The sequence below is a fragment of the Cetorhinus maximus genome, chromosome 3, assembly GCF_964194155.1.
Source record: "Cetorhinus maximus chromosome 3, sCetMax3.hap1.1, whole genome shotgun sequence".
NCBI classification, from domain to species: Eukaryota; Metazoa; Chordata; class Chondrichthyes; order Lamniformes; family Cetorhinidae; genus Cetorhinus; species Cetorhinus maximus.
Genome location: NC_135881.1, coordinates 129,836,223 through 129,853,572, shown reverse-complemented (window position 1 = coordinate 129,853,572; position 17,350 = coordinate 129,836,223). Strand labels below are relative to the sequence as shown.

Sequence of the window (17,350 nt, the reverse complement as noted above, 5' to 3'; positions counted from 1 at the left end):
TTGATAGTGTAAATTAGTTCTTACAAAGTTTAAAAATTTGAGGTTTGATTTTTGATAAAGTTCTCAAAAGAGAATTTTCCTTTTAAAGGGTTTTGACAACAATTGGCACTAATTCAAATGCTGCAAGCTTTTGCATTTGTAAGTCTGTTCCCAAAATGTGAAGTTAAGCTCAAGACCTTGAGAAAGTTTGGCAGAAATCCAATTTTTGGCCAAGTTAATGAATCTGGAATAATTTAGTGGCCGAGTTAATGAACCAGAAACAATAAAATGTTGTTTGAGAAGAAGATAAGGAAGCAAAACCTGTCAATGCCTGATTTCTATTTTAAAACTGTTATGAGAATACTTTATTGGACTGTAATGTCTCTCCAGACAACCTCAATGAGATAAGATGGTAGCTGTTGTGTGTGTAAAATGGTATGAGGAAAGTAGGAGAAAGAGTTAGGGAAAGGACACAGTGTACAAAATGCTTTAAGGGAACTGAATTTGATAATCTGGCCATCAACTGAGACATTGGAACCGCACAGGGGGAGATAAGCAAAGATCTAGAGAGAGATCCCCGTTGACATGGAATAGTTAACATGGCCTAAAGAGTAAGGAAACATTTTAAACTATCAAGACAATAGAGAAAATGACCTCAAGAGAATCTTAGGATGATCTTGGTCAGGAAAAAAAAACATTAGAGGTAAAACTATTCGGAATCTGTAGTTGAGACAATTGAAGGGTAAGGGGAAATAATACTTAACAACAATTTACCACAAGATGGATACAGGTAAAGGGAAAGCTGGGAAAAGGCTAAATAGATGCATTACTGACTACATTAAGGTGCCTGCAAGCGACAAAGAGTAAGACCACAGGATTAACACCCTGAAGACAGGCAGAGTTAAGCGGCTCCCAGAGAGAACTGCCACTGGATGTGAAGATAGTGAGCCATTGAAAGATAGGATAAGAAGGTGCATTGTAGAGTTGTGTAGACAACTTAAGGAATTGAGGCCCGACATGAGACAGCAGCAAGAGATAGTAAACTGGAAGGAGTGGGGGTGCCTACCCAGATGGATTCAGATCAGGGAACTCATTTCACAGGGAGAGTCATTAAAGAAATTTGTAAATTTATGGAGATTAAACAGAAATTCCATATTCCTTACCACCCCCCGAGTTCAGGGATGGTGGAAAGGATGAACCGAACTCTAAAAACATCTATAGCCAAAACAATTCAGGAGACAGGGAACAGCTGGGTCACCGTATTGCCCAGCATTCTGATGCGCCTTAGGGCTACACCAAATCGGACTACCAGGTTCACCCCAATGAATTGATAACAGGAAGGGCCATGCAATTACCTGAACGCATTATAGGAGGAGGAGGAGGTGTAGGGCCACTAAAAGGAAGAATACGGGACAATGTAAGGGAATTAAGTAAGCAGTTACATGAGTTGAGAGAGGAAGTTAGAGACCCGACAGATGATTAAGGATATGGAAACAGGCAAATCCAAAGAGGAACAGCAGAGCCCCCCAAGTGGGGAATAAGTTGATGGTCAAGGTGAGCCCTGAGCCCTGGGTTTGCCCAGGTGGCATGGACCATACGAGATAATTATGACAGGTGATACATGCGCACTTGTAGATATGAAAATGGGAAATAAATGGAGGCGTTACACACAGTTAAAGATATATAATGAATCATCAAGGCTGGACAACGGGAGCCAATGTTAATGTCCATGATCCTGGCTATGGGCATGTCAGCGCTGGCATGGGAAGCACCAACGGTCAAAGTCAATAATGACACCTGCCTTCACCCTGGGCAGTACATACTACTTCCCCAAGGAGGAAGTGGGGAATGGATAAGAAAGCCCAACACCTGGAATACGGATCAAGTCACTACACGGACACATCAAACGAGCAATTGGGAACAGGACCCCCAGGACTTCGCGGGATGGTGGTACTTACCCAAGGGTAAGGACAATGATAAACGTACATGCCCCTTACAATAGAACTGGACTGGTTTGGTGGAATGGGGGATGTACCAGTTTTTCATCAACAAGCATTTGGATGTATCAAGAGATTAATGTGACCGCCAGATGGACAGACCTACCTCCCTTTGGTTGGGAACCGGGTCTTGAGGGACAATATTGTCAAGAACCATGTAAATATGTAATAGGCATGGTTGTTATGATACACGATGTTTCACCTTGACGACGTGTGGATATCAAAGACCCACTTAATGCCCAGATGTAGTAATTCCCCCCACAGATGGGATAGTCAGGATAGGGAAGTGGAAACCACTACTACATGATGTAACTATGGTTTCCTTGGAAGTAACATACAATATCTCGGGACTCCTGTCAGTGTTACATACCAGTTGACACAGCCACCAGAATTCCATAAAATGGGCTAGAAGCCAACTGAAGAGGGTAGTTAAAGACTATAAATTTTGAATCATCCCGGGAATTAGAGCAAAAACACAGGCTAGGTTAAAAAGAAGTATATTAGCAGACATCGGAGGGCTATTTGGGAGTGCCAATTCCATACTTAATTATGCTTCCTGGGCAGCCGCTGAGACTGCCCGAGGACTGCACTTCAGTGCACGCGGAACAGGATATGCCCTGACAACCGTGGAGCTACAAGGAGAAGGTCTGCTATGGATTCTTAGGCAGATTGCAGATGGGATTATAGACACAGCCAAATCACAAGCCACAGGGAGGGCATGTGATATGCTAGCACGAGATCTAATTGATGGGGTAAAATCTGACATTGAAGATGTCAGGTTCAGAACAATTCCCGAACACATGTTCGAGTCAGTATACCAATTAAACCTCATAAATTTACGCAAGGAGCGGCAGGAATTGGTGATTATACAATCTCAAGGTGGAGGAGAGAATGGAGTTATAAAATTTATCATGGCCATTCCCCAAAAATATCATCCAAACGGGGCTTTCCTGAACAGCTTTAGGTTTGAGTCCCTAGGAGTAGATAAAGGGGGGGATGGTATTCTGCGTAGAGCTACGTGGATATACACCCTGTGTAAAAGACATGGTACTGATCAGCATTAGAGATTGTTGTACAGGATCAAGAAATTACATTGTGTGCTCATGCCAAACACTGGAGGTATTTACAAACACAAGCAAACTTACATTCACCGCTTTACCGATTCAGGAAACATTTAAGGCAATTCAGGTGTCCTCAACTCAATGGTGCTTCATGACCAGCAAGGCTGAGTGCCTTTATGGGGACTTACTTTGTGCTAGCAACTTGAGCTTTGCCTACAGGTGACCTATCCTTTTACTGTAGGAAACTTCCATTTGTCAGGCAGAACCATGGGATACTTGTTTAGCCCTTGGTGGGATGACACATTGTTCACTAATCAAACTCCTGTCAGAATAGTACGCCTAGCCATGCAGGAAGCAACAAGGATAGCTCAATCACATGTAGAAGCTTCTAGAGAGCAAATCGCGAGGGGGCATGTGCAAGTGGATATAGGCACCCAATCGGCCAGGAGGTTAGCCCAATCAGCTACTTCCTATGCTACGGCTGGAAGGTTGATGAATTGCTGGGAGATTGTTAGAATGGGTATGACGATAGTCACAGGAATCATGCTCTTATGGGCTATTGGACTCTGCTGGCACAAATGTAAAACCTGGGAAGGGACTCTCCAGGTACAGACAGCAACAAACCAAAGGTGGGCTTCAGTTCCCCGACCTATGCATACTCCAAGGGAGAAGGGAAGGTTAGGTTAAACAACCAGGTGGTTTAGGATTCCTCTGGCGGTCCGGACGACTGGCCACCCAAAGGACCAGAAGAGGAATTCTCAACTTAAGATGTGGCCAGCTTGGGCTTTGCCAAGGGCCAAAAGGGGGGACTGTTAGGGGGAAATTAAAAATGCTAAAAGAGAATACAGTAAGAATTTACTGAAAAAACCCCTAAAATCTCCAGGCAGACATGGCTGCTAAACATATTAGGAGTTGGAGATTACCAGATGAACATTGCACAGCCTTGAGAGTCAGGCTGGAGACGAAAGTATGACATAAATTAGATTAAGTGTACTCTCCTCTCACATAGGGAAGGGGCAGATGGTTTTAGCTTAGATATGGGAAGATGAACGAGGGACAAAGAGGTGGCTTTGATGAAACACAAACAGTCTTGAGTTGTAAGAACCAAGGTCTTTGCGTTATGTGTTTTAGTTTTGATTGGATAATATAATTATGTATACATCCTTTAAAATAATTGGTTAGCAAAATCACATGTATATGTACTCAATAGGATAGAGTTAGCATGGGACCGGTGTGTGGGTTACCGATTGGATGTATTCAAATGTACTTAAATGTATTATGATAAGAAAAAGTACACAAGTAATGAAATGTAATCAATCTGGGAGCTGGGTCTTCATTCTTAGGAATGATTGCGGCTCCCTTGCATATGTTTGAATAAAGCCAATTAAAAGGAAGCCTGAGCCTCTGTGGTCGTTGCGGGATTGGAGAGTGTACCACCTTCAGAGAGACCCAGCATAGGGAATGGGGGACCCATTCCTGTCACTTTCCTGTGGCCTGGCTCCCTCGACAAACCTGGGCCTCAGGTGGTTGCGTTACCGGCAGCAGCCACCACCTCCCTAGTGGCATTGCTGAGCAATGAAAAGCTGCTGGCCTCTGATTGGCTGGCAGCTCTCACCAGGTGGAACTTCTACCCACCGGGGTCCTTGATCCCAGGGAAGGCTCGCCACTGTCCAGTTAAGTGCTAAGGCGGAGGGCCTTTTGAAAAAGACGTAACATAGGGCTCTCCAGCCAGTGGGTGAGAACACCCCGCCATTCACCCCCCATCACCTACATTACATTCCACCTGTAATCTTGGTTGAAAAAGTGATGTATTGCAGAAGGTGCCTGCTCAATTTAACTGAGATGTTTTCTGCTTTGGTGGACTTAAATGATCTGGTGGCACATTCAAAGAGCAAGTGGTTAATTTTGACTTTATAAGTTGGTGTTTATAAGTAGGTTGCCCCTATCCACTTGACTCCTTTGTTACTAACTGTGCTCTGCTCCGCTTGGCTTTTAAAACTTCTCCACCCTCCTTTGCAGGTCTGGTTTGGGTCAAATCATCACCTCAGGTAGTGCTGTTGTTCCTGATTTTGAGTACTCCTCACTTCCTGTGATCTGTTATTTGAACTAATTTACTCATCTTCACAAATTCCTAGGATTTACCCTTCACCCTCCCAAGTTAATACCATATCAACTTTTAGTTCCTTGATTTTGCTTCCTCTGCTTTCTTAGTCCACTTGCTGTCCAACATCAGCACCTAAGGCCATTAAACACCTCTGCTGAAGTGCAGGGTCAACCATTTCACTACGGATGCTGCTGCTGGATTTTGACTGTTCATATAGTCACTGACAGCACAGGAGGTTATTCGACCCATTGAGTCTATGTCAGGTCTCCATAGAGCAATCCAATCAGTCCCATTCCCCATAGCATTGCAAGTTTATTTCCTTTAAGTGCCCAATTTCCTTTTGAAATCTTCATCTCTGCTTCTACCATCTCATAAGCAGTAAGTTGCAGGTCATTACCATTCACTACATAAAAAGATTCTTCCTCACAACCACCCTGCATCTCTTTCTAAAAATGTCAAACCCGTGATCCTTAGTCCTGTACCATGAGCTAATGGGAAGTTTTTTTGTCTACCTTATCCAAACCTCTCATATCTTGTATACCTATCAAATCTTACCTTGCTCCAAGGAAAACAGAATTTTCTCCAACCTAACCTTGTAGCTAAAATTTGTCATTCCTTCTGGAATGGAACCATTCTGGGAAATCACTATACCTCCCTAAGCCTCTGGTGATCAGAACTGGGTCCAATACTCCAGTTGTGGCCTCCTACCTAGAACTTTTTAAGTTTCAGCATAACTTCCCTACTTTTGTACTCAATACCTATATTTATGAAGCCCGTGATGCCATGTGCTTTGTTAACCACACTCTCCACTCTCAATGTCCTGCCACCTTCAAAGATACACGCTCTCCCGGGTCTCTCTGTTCCCGCATACACTTTAGAACTATGTCATTAAGTCTACATTGCCTCTTCCCTGCCCTTCTGCCAAAATGCATCACCCCCACACTTCAGTAATTAAATTCTATCTGCCCATTCTGCTAGTCTATGTCCTGTTGCAGACTATTTGTATCATCTTCACTGTTTCCTATTCCTCCCATGTTTGGTATCAACAGTGAATATCAAAATTTTACTCCATATTCCAATATATATCAAAAAATGCAGTGGTCCTAGCACTGACCCTTGGGGAACACCAGTATCTATCATCCTGCAGTCTGTAAAATACTACTTACCATGACTTGCTGTATTGTCCTTAAGTCAATTTTTTTTCCAAACTGGCAGTGATCCTATTTCATGAGCCTCAACTTTATTAACCAGATTTCTATGGTACTGTCAAATACTTTCTTAAAATCCATATAGACAACATCCATTGCATTCTCTTCATCAACCTTCTCCGTAATATAAAAAAAAGTTAGTCAAGCATGACCTGTCTTTTAGAAATCCATACTGGTTTTCCTTAATTAACTCAAACCTCTCCAAGTGCCTGGTCCAAGCTGATTCCATGCTATCATACTCCCATAGCCTCCTAGCACTTGGATTTAAATGCTGCATGTTCTCTCCTTCTCCCCCTCAGTTCATAACCACGGCACATATTGTCTAATCTCTGCCATGCCTATGTAGTCAAGAACTCACTTATCATCTATTGGGTATTTTGGGCTCAAAGAATACAACCTTGACTTCCGAAATCACTAACTAATGCCCCATCTCCAACCACCACTCTCCCCAACTTTCTCTTCAAAGTCCTTGAATGTATTTGGGACTCCCAGTTCAGTGCCTATTTCTCCAGCAATCCCTTGTTCAAGTCCTTCCAATCAGGCTTTTGCCACTAACAGTACCAATACAGCCCTAATCAAAGACATAAATGACTTTCAGTAACTGCAGCATACTTTTATCCTCACTACAGCCTTCAAAAAATGGTCAACCACATTCTCTTCTTCCAATGCATTTCCTCTGATTTTCAAGCCTAAGAAACTCTTCCTCACTTGAACACATCTGCTGTTTGTTCCTTTATCAATCCTTAAATCTCATTGCTTAAGATTGTTGGTTCCAAAATTCACCCAAGGTCCCAGATGCCCACAGTTCCAGCAAGATACATTGCAAATTACAAGCTAGCTCAAAAGGGTATAAGTCTAAAGGTGTATGCCATGAAATGTTTCACTTTAGCAAGATTCCACTCCCTATATCTTGACCATACATTGCCACTCAAATCTTAAATATTATGGTATTGAGAATTTCAATTGTCTGGTTTTTGCACTTGTCTCAAATTTAACACCCTGCAAGTGGACCAATCATCCTTTACGACCTGGGGTGCACTTTTAACTGTCTAATACCATAGTAAAATGACAAAATCCAGAAATCCTATGAGAACCTTTACTCCACACAGCAGCTACCAAAACGTGACATGCTGCTACATGAACACTCCGCTCTTTATCAAAAGAGCTATTTATCTGCCACATGAACTTTCTGTGCTCGATAAAAAGAGCTATTTATCTGCCTTTCATGATCAAGATGGAAGTGCAGACTTAAACCCATAAAGATAACTCTTAAACATAATCACACCATCTCTAGCCTAATTTTCAAAGCCAAACTGGTTGACTTTTAAAATATAAACGTATTTTTGCTGCCGTAAATTCACAATATTTTTGCAGTGTGGAGAGAAGCACCATCATTTATAATAGCCCGAGATCTTTATCAACTGTGTGGCTATTTCAGCTGTTACCCTGTGGTGTTACTGCTCAAAGATGTAGTGCCTTAGAAAGCAAGCAGAGCTGTTACCTCATTTGGATTAACCTTCTTTTAAATTATTCATTCACAGGATGTGGGCTTCACTGGCCAGGCCAGCATTTATTGGCCATCCCTAGTTGCCCTTGAGAAGGTGATGGTGAGCTGCCTTCTTGAACCACTGCAGTCCACTTGGTGTAGGTATACCCACAGTGCTGTCAGGGAGTTCCAGGATTTTGACCCAGTGACAGTGAAGGAATGGCAATATATTTCCAAGTCAGGATGGTGAGTGAATTGGGGGGGGGGGGGAACTTCCAGGCGGTGGCGTTCCCATCTATCTGCTGCCCTTGTCCTTCTCAATGGCAGCAGTCATGGGTTTGGAAGGTGCTGTCGAAGGAGCCTTGGTGAATTTCCTGCAGTGGATCTTGTAGATGGGTCACACTGCTGCTACTGTACGCCGGTGGTGGAGAGAATGTTTGTGGATATGGTGCCAATCAAGCGGGCTGCTTTGTCCTGGACGATGTCAAGCTTCTTGAGTGTTGTAGGTGCTGCACTCATCCAGGCAAGAAGGGAGTATTCCATCACACTCCTGACTTGTGCCTTATAGATGGTGGACAGGCTTTGGGGAGTCAAGAGGTGGGTTACTCGTTGCACAATTCCCAGCCTCTGACCGGCTCTTGTAGCCACAGTACTTATATGTCTAATCCAGTTCAGCTTCTGGTCAATGGTAACCCCAGGATTAACCGCACCCCCCAGGCTTCTACAATCACCACCCAGAAAAATGTTGGTCAAAGCCAGGGAATCGCCTGTAAAGGCTTTTCTTTCTGCTTGCAGTTACCTTTGAAGACCTCAATATCTATCCGTGGCTCATTCCTAGTTCCTATTTAGATGCTGCCTTTTGATGACACCCTCCAAAAACACAGCATATTCCACATGCATGTCAAACACACTTAGTTCTACCTCACCATCAATCTTGAACCCTCCACTGCCTGCTTTGTCACATTGCTTGTTCAACATCCTGTACTGGATGAGCAAAATTTCCTCTACCATTACATAGATCAAACCTGTTGCCTTCAACCCCCACCATAAGCTATTGCATAGCCACTGCTGATATTCCTTTCTTTGGCAAGCGCACTCGGCTGAACGAGAGTTTGCAACCTTGGAGTCCTACATAACTGAGAGATGAGATTCCAGCCATTCTATCACCAAGACCGCCTATTGCCACCTCTGTAGCACCAGCTATCCCTATCTCAGTTTATCAGATGTTGAAACTTTCATTCATGCCCTAGTTACTTCTACTGTTTCAAATCCTTTCATGCATCGCCCTCCCACTTCGAAACTTCTCCAGCAATTGACCCCTCGGGGATCTCTGCACTCCAATTCTGGCATCACGCACATCCAGACTTTAACCACACAAATGGCTCTCTAGTCTTCTGCTGCCTGGTTCTACACTCTGGAATTCCCTACCAAAACTTCTCCCTCCTTTAAACCCACTTCTCTGATCAAATTTTTGGCATGTGGCTGGGTGTCAAATTATTTGCCAATACCCCCTCAAAGAATACTTTGGTTTTGTGGCCCTTAACTATGTTAGTTGTCAAATAAATGCAAAACGTTGCTAAAATGACTTAGGTTTTCACGTGTTCACCTTAACAATGCAGGATCTTACCATGCTGCACGACCCTCCGACCAACTGGCCTCTGTTGATTCTCTTAAATCTTGTAGTTACTTTTAATAGGTTCAGAAAAACAATTGCCCACGTAATCTTCAAAATACGATAGATGTGCTGGTGAAATCAATTATTTGGATGCAAGAGGATCTGGATTGGGTCTTGAGGAATGAACTTTTATACAAGGAACAAGAAGCACTTAGCCACGGGCAAGCACTTCATAGGGAAATGACATCTTTCCAACAACCATATGTTGGAATGCATTTAATTGCTACATTTCAGCCAGAGGTGGTGAAGGGCGTTTAGAGCATGAGGCTCTATTTAAATTAGGTTTCTGACAATGTGACTTTTTATAGCTTTAATTTAGCTAAACTACAGAGATAGTTAGCAGTGAGCAAAGTCCTGGCACATGGAATGCAATGTGGGCAAATGTGAAATTCTCCATTTTGGCAGGAAGAATAAAGAAGCTTATTATCCAAATGGTGAGATTGCAGAGCTCAGATTCCAAGGGATCTAGGTGTCCTAGTGCATGAATCACAAAAAGCTAGTTGGCAGATACAGCAAGTAATTAGGAAAGTTAATAGAATGTAACCATTTATTGCAAGAATTGAATACAAAAGTAGGGAGGTTATGCTTCAGTTGTACAGGACACTGGTGAGACCACATCTGTAGTATTGGTCTCCGGGCAGATGTAAATGCGGTAGCAGTTCAGAGAAGGTTTACTTGGCTAACAACAGGAATGGACAGGTTGTCATTAAGGAAAGGCTGGACAGATTAGGCTTATATCCACTGGAGTTTAGGAGAGTAAGAAGTGACTTGATCGAAACCTTTAAGATCCTGAGCATTCTTGACAGGGAGTGGATGTTCCCTCTTGTGGGGGAATCTAGAACTAGGAGCCAGAGTTTAAAAATAAGGGGTCGCTCATTTAAGACAGATGAGGAGAATTTTTTCTCTCATTGGGTTGAGTGTCTTTGGAACTCTTCCTCAATAGGTGGTGGAAGCAGAGTCTTTGAATATTTTTTAAGGCAGAGCTAGATATCTTATTGTATCGTGCAGGCAGGCTTGAAGAGCTGAGTGGACAACTCCTGCTCCTAATTCATATGTTCGTATCAAACTAAAGAAAGGAACACTCTGTCACTGAGGGTTTTTCATTATATTCAAATTTTATATAAATAGACTTGCCAATCACTGCAGCCACTTATTTCTGACTAACCGAGCCACACTCTCAATAGCATGATGTCATCACCAAAATGAGGCGCTTACCACTGGTGCAGGAAAATCCTCAAAACCCATTTATTTAACAATGTAAAATATACAGATACTACACGTTAACGGTAGCGACGGAGCTGCAGTGTATTGCGTCTTCTCCATGCAGCACGACGAGAGCCTCCAATAGTAAGATGGTATTTGTGACCCTTGCCCAAACCACGGCTCTTCTTGCCAGCAGATGTTAGGCCACGCATCTCCCTGTGCTTGTGCACAGGCTTTGTGATCCATTGGGTGTCGGGGTTGCGGCGGATAGCTTTGTGGAATGGGTCGACAAGAACAATCTCGAAGAACTTGTACGTGGCATCTTCACCCACCCAGTACGAGGCGAGTACTCTCAGTCCTCCACAGTGGCGACCAGCTCGCTCCTAAAATAAACAAAATAATGGTTAACAAACTAAACTCTCAAGTGCTGAACTTGCATGTAATAAACACACCACGTAACATGATATTTGAATATTCAAAAATCTTTCAAGTTCAGTAGCACTGATCTTTCTGACAAGTGTACTCTGTGCCTTACACATGGGAGAATGCAGAAATTTGCACCCTGAACTCTGGGCCCAAGCCTGGCACAGTCACCTAACACTTCATGGGCAGCTGCATGTTAAGGAAACCTTCTTTATGGTCAGCATCCACAGAGCGAATTTCTCTGGCAATAAACTGTTTGGAAAGTGATATTTAGACATTTCTCTGCAAGTTATATGGTATACAATTGTTCTTTACAAGATTGAACTTGGCACATATGAAATTTGCTAGGTTCTGTTTCAAGCTGGTGTCAGTCAAAAGTTAAATGAGCTCTGAACTGTTAGGCCAATTGGGCGACAGGGCAGATACAAGAGAAAAACATCTGAATACATCACAATCTAGCAGTGTGAGCAACAACAATTGTAAATCATATAACTTGCAGAGAAATTCCTACTCATTCTGTGGACACTGACTATAAACTGGTTTCCTTCACATGCAGTTGCCCATCAAGTGTTAGGTGACTGTGCCAGGCTCAGTCCCAAAGAGTTTAGGATGCATATTATCACTTATCAGAAAGATCAGTGCTGCTGAACTTGAGAGGGTATCCAAGGGGAAATTCAAAGTCTAATATGCTTTCTGGGATGTGCTTAACTTGTATGAGGGTGCTGTGATTACTGATTTGACTCTGGGCATGTAATTTCTGAAAGATAGGGCCAACTTAGTCTGAAGGAGAAGTGTAATTTTACCAGAAAAACAGATATCAGTGCACAATAATGGTCAGCCAGTCAATGCATGATATTTAGCAACATTACTCACAGTATTCGGTGGGCCTTGTGAGAAAAATTAACTTTGTAGAACCTGTAGTTTGAAACCTATACATTCAAGCAAAGGTATCAAATTTTATGTATTTTTAAAAAAATAAATGGGGAAAGCAAAAGCAAGCATTTAGAAGTGAAGATGGCAGACAGTTTAGGATGAATTCACAATATGACTCCAGCACTGAGACTGGTTTCTGTTTTGTACCCTCACTGGTTGAATCAGGGATCTGACTTCAAAAAGTTTGAAACCTATACATTCAAGCAAAGGAATTCCAACTGGTTAGTAATTTTATCTCAGTGCTAAGCTGGAGAAACGGCATATGGCGAGAGATGTTGTATTATGAATTCAGCATTTTTCTGTATACTGTTGACTGGCTGGCAGTGAGAAATTATCTCTTTCCGGAAAAGTGGCACTTTCCCCCCCCTTTGAGATAGTTGACACCGTTTTAGAAATTAGGTACCCAGAATCCATCAATATTCATGGGGCCCTCGCACACAAATTAAGCACATCCCAGAACGATGTCCCTTAGACTCTAGTTCTGCAGCAATGCTTATTTCTCTAAGTGCATCCTTGGGAGTATGCCTGTACTGATCAATTTTTAATCATGCAGTAACAACTGGTGAACAGAAATGAATATGATGTCTTTTTAAAAATCGAGCTAGTTTCTCCAACCACAGTAGGTGGACTGACTAAATCTTAGACAGTGTTAAGGCAATATAATAATTGTTATTTAACAAACATTTTGGTGGGAAGAACTGCAAATAATAATAGTTTCAATCAAATCTCACCGTAATCCCAACTAATTTCAGTTATGCCTCCATGAAGAAACACACACCACACCAACCCCAACAGTGACTTACAACAATTCATCAGTCTTATTGGCAAATGCAACTTACACTCTGTAGGTTGGTTCTCAAATAGGAAATGCATTCAACCAGTGTCTCATATCATAACTTGCATCAAACTGTTTTTCTTTGCTTATCTAGTCCTCCACAGAACGGACTGTTGAGCTGCCAATTGAACTGTTTATAATCCTTCCACTCCAGTGTGCAACTCAAGAAACTATATCCTGCCATCCTCTGAATGGGGACAAGTGTTGGCAGAAGCCTGGGATGAGTGAACTCAGTTGCTGTCTCGATTCAAAGTGGTACTTGAATAGCACTGTGCATAAACCTTTCCATCTAACTTTAAAATCAACAATTATCTGGATGCTATGGTAATTCAAAGCCTGTAGGAACTGAATTTATTTTAAAAGATAACATTAATATAATTCACATCAAGGTCCTTGCCATGGAAAAATGGTCAAAAATCCCCATCACGCATTATGTGACTCAGCAGCGTCACTCAAGGCACCTACTCAATGGTAGCCGCTCTGGCCAACGATCTGCTGTTCAAGTCAAAAACAACTTTACACAAAAGATCAACATATCATGCTTCAATTAAAGACCATACCTCAGCAACAGATTGAAGGCTTCGTGCAAACTTCAGCTGATTGACACCATGATGCACTGGTTTACCGTAAGTCGCACCCTTAGGAACAGGGCGTTTGCGGCCACCACGGCGAACTCGCACACGATATATAACATAACCTGTGAACCAAGAAATCATTTGGTATGTTTCACAATGAATTAAGCACCCTGACAACAACTCTCAAAGGCAACACACAACTGCTCTCTTAACCCACCCTACCACCTTCAAATGATCTATCCCCATGTCCCTCTGCTCCTGCACCCCATTTAGAATTGTACAGGTTAAAAATCTAAAATCCTCACCCTCAGGACTAAGACCATGCTGGATTTCAGATTTTTCCAGACTTTGGACAAAATCAAGCAGCCTCTCCTCAGCTAAATTCACTGATTAAGAGATACATGAAATAAAGAATACATTGTAAAGTTTTTTTCCCCCAAATAAGAGTCAACTCTTAAGCATGGGAACCAGGCCAGCCTGCCACTGCAAACTTAGTGTCAAACCAGTGCTGCATGCCACCAAGAACTATTTTCCAAAAATGTCCAATTTTCAGACAGCCAGGTTTTGGATGTATGACTTGTACCCTCTATTTTATATTGCCTCTTCTCATTCTCCCCATGAAAATGAATCACTTTACATGCCTTTTCATTCAATTTTATCTGCCTCATACCCACCTATTCCACTATGTCCTATTGAAGTCTATCATTATGTTACTCACAGTTCACAACACTTCCAAGTTTTGAGTTGGCCATAAATTTTGAAACTGTGCTCTGTACACCCAAGTCTGGGCCAGTAATAGAGATTTTTTAAAAAAGTGGTCTTGATACTGATCTCTAGGGAGGGTTATATACCTTCCTCCAGTCTGGAAAAGCAGCTGAACCACTGTTTCTTTTCACTCAGCCAATTTCATATCCATGCTGCCACTGTCCCTTTTACTCCTAGAGCTTTAACTTTGATGACAAGCTTGTGATGTGGCATTCAAATACCTTTTGAAAGTCCACATACACTACACCAGCCACATTATCTTCATAAACTGTTACTCAAATCAACCGAGCTAAACATGCCTTGCCTTAACAATCTTAGGTACAGCTAGCAAAAAGGCAACAAGCAGCCCTGAGCCAAGTGCATGAAGAACTTGCGAGCAATTCACATTTATTGTTGTACAGCAACATACTGCAGACATCACCCACGTGACATACTGCAAAATTCAGCTTAGATCAAAAATCACTCACTCTTCTGCTTTTACAGTATACAACTTGAGAAGCAATCAGTTACCCCAATTTAGTTATAATTCACAAAAATCAATCTGCAACTAGAGATCTCAAATGAAACATTTACCAGTTCACTGGATTACAAGTTCACTATCTAAAAATCAGTCACAACCCCACTTTATATCATGGAGATACAAGTGATTTGTTACCCTCCTACCCACTGAACTTTAATTGATACAGAACATGTGGTCTAATTCATCCCTACAGTAACGTGACATGGCAATGACAGCAACATGTTGATCGCTTCAACTCTGGCAAAGGCCGAATGCCTCCATTTTTGCCCTACTTCTCGGACTTTCACTTCAGCTGCTTTACAGGTGCAGAACATTAGAGCCTAAATCGGTATAAACTGAAGCTCCTACAAGCTGCAGCGGCCCCCTCCCTGCCTGGCCTTACCTTGTTTGGCCTTGTAACCCAGTCTGCGAGCCTTGTCGGGTCTGGTAGGTCGAGGAGCCCGGTGCAAAGCCGAGAGCTGGCGGTACTGCCAGCAGCGGACCCGCAGCAAGAATCGCATCACGTCCGACTGCTTCTTCCTCCATAACTCCTGCATGTACTTGTAGGCTCCCATCCTCGGTCAATCTGGAGACGGTCAGACAGAGAGAGAGAGCGGCCCGTTACAGACAGGCAACAAAGCAGCGACCCTCAGCGCCCAGCGTGGCTGGTACAGGATCCCCTCCTGGACCCCTTCCTCCCCCGACCCGGGTCTGATGAACTGCGCTCCCCCTCCCTCACCACCCACCCCCCCCATAACCCTAACCCTGTGGAGCAGGCCCAGGATCGCCCCCATTTGCCGGGGCTCCCGACACACATTCAGCTCCAATATGAGAGTGGCCATGGCCGCGGTGCAGCGCTGATGATGAACGCAGCGGCGGCTGGTCCGGGTGGGTGAGTTGACCACAGGATGGCGGTGGATAAAGGCTCTCCCCCAGGCCCCGGGCTCTCTCTCACCTGGTGATGGCGGCGGCCGGAAAAAGAAAGAACGCTGACCCCCACCGCGCGCTTTAACAGGCCGCGCGCGTCACTTCCGGAAGCGGGTACAGCCTGTAGGGGGAGCAGTGGAGACTCAGTCAGAGTCGGAGGGGCTGTCAGAGGGAGAGAGGGTCAATACAAATAGTCATTCAAAACATCTAGAGTACTACATTCAAACAAACTCTTCAGGTGAAAGGTCACAGGCCTGAAACATTAACTCTGTTTCACTCCACAGATGCCACACCATAGCCTGCTGAGTATTTCCAGCATTCTCTGTTTTTATCATTTCAAATTTCCAGCATCTGCAGTATTCTGCTTTTTAATTAGCTTAAACCATCTGTTTCCCCTACACCTGGCCTACTTTGAACATCTCACTAATGCTAAACCAAAACACTGCAGATGAAATACTGGAAACTCTGATGAAAGGTCACAGATCTGAAAAGTTGGGCTGAATCTGACCTGCAGGACAAAGTGAGAGGCCTGGTGAGAGCCAGGCAAACTCCTGATGTTGCCAGCTTAATTAAAGCTGGCTGCCACCAGGACAAGTGGGCACTGCTGAGGCAAGTCAGGTGCGCAGCTTCTCTATCTTGAGATGCCCTCGCAGAGGCAAGTACAAATTAAAATTCAGGATGGCCAAAGGGAAGGCACTGCCAATCACAGGTCAAACCCTTTGGGGGTTCACTGGAACCATGGGAACTGCTTTTCCTGCCCGTGACCCCATCTATGGGGCATGGAGCCTCAGGCTCCAATGGCTTCGCTGGACTGCCAAAGTGGGGCTGTTTTGCAATTGGCAAAATCTCTGCAGCTCCCTAAAATGGTACTTAATAGGGCATTTAGTTATGCAAACCAGCTGCCCACCTCAGAGCAGGCAGCTGATCCACTTTGCAACCTGCCACTTGTAAACTTCCCTGATGCAGCTCTATGTTATTTTATTGACCCCTCCCACCTCTGTTCCCGCTGCTTGGGGCCAGTGAAACTCTGCCCTTTAACTCTGTTCCTCTCTATACTGAGCCAGACATGCTGAGTATTTCCTGCATTTTCTGTCACTGTTTGAGCATCTCATCTTGTGCCATGTCTCTCATAGGAACATAGGAGTAGGAGTAGGCCATTCGGCCCTCGAGCCTGCTCCACCATTCAGCTAGATCATGGCTGATCGTCTACTTCAATGACATCTTCCTGCACTATCCCTGTATCCATTGATGTTATTGGTATCTAGAAATCTATCAGCCTCTGCTTTGAACATACTCTCGTTCATTTAAAATCCTCAATCTCTATGAACCACCTAAGTACTATAAAAATTTGCACCAAAATATTTTCACTGCCTCCTCCCTAGCCTAAGCGACTTCTCATCCTTAACAATTTCAAGCTCCACCTCAATTTATCATGCATCCCCCCTCTCTCAGTCATCTCAGTTCAATGCCCAACTGTCCCTCCATACCAACCCCACAACCCATTAAAATTCTCATCTTTGTTTTCAAACCTTCAATGGCCACACTTTTCCTTATCTTCGAAATCTCATCCAGCCCCACAACCCTCAGGGCTATTCTAGATTCTTGGGAATCCCCAATTGTAATCCCTCCACCACTGGCAGCTGTGCCTCCAGCTACAAATGCTCCAAGCTCTCTCAGCCT

At 43.5% G+C, this 17,350-nt stretch overlaps 1 protein-coding gene across 1 annotated transcript; it reads right to left on the bottom strand.

Moving 5' to 3' along the window:
- Nucleotides 1-10,731: 10,731 nt before the first annotated feature.
- On the bottom strand, nucleotides 10,732-16,170 carry rpl15 (ribosomal protein L15). Its single transcript, XM_078538990.1, has 3 exons — nucleotides 15,147-16,170; nucleotides 13,465-13,601; nucleotides 10,732-11,096 (listed from the first exon to the last, which is right to left on the bottom strand). Exons 1-3 carry the CDS (start codon nucleotides 15,316-15,318, stop codon nucleotides 10,791-10,793), a joined length of 615 nt encoding a protein of 204 aa, XP_078395116.1. The 5' UTR covers nucleotides 15,319-16,170; the 3' UTR covers nucleotides 10,732-10,790.
- Nucleotides 16,171-17,350: the final 1,180 nt, after the last annotated feature.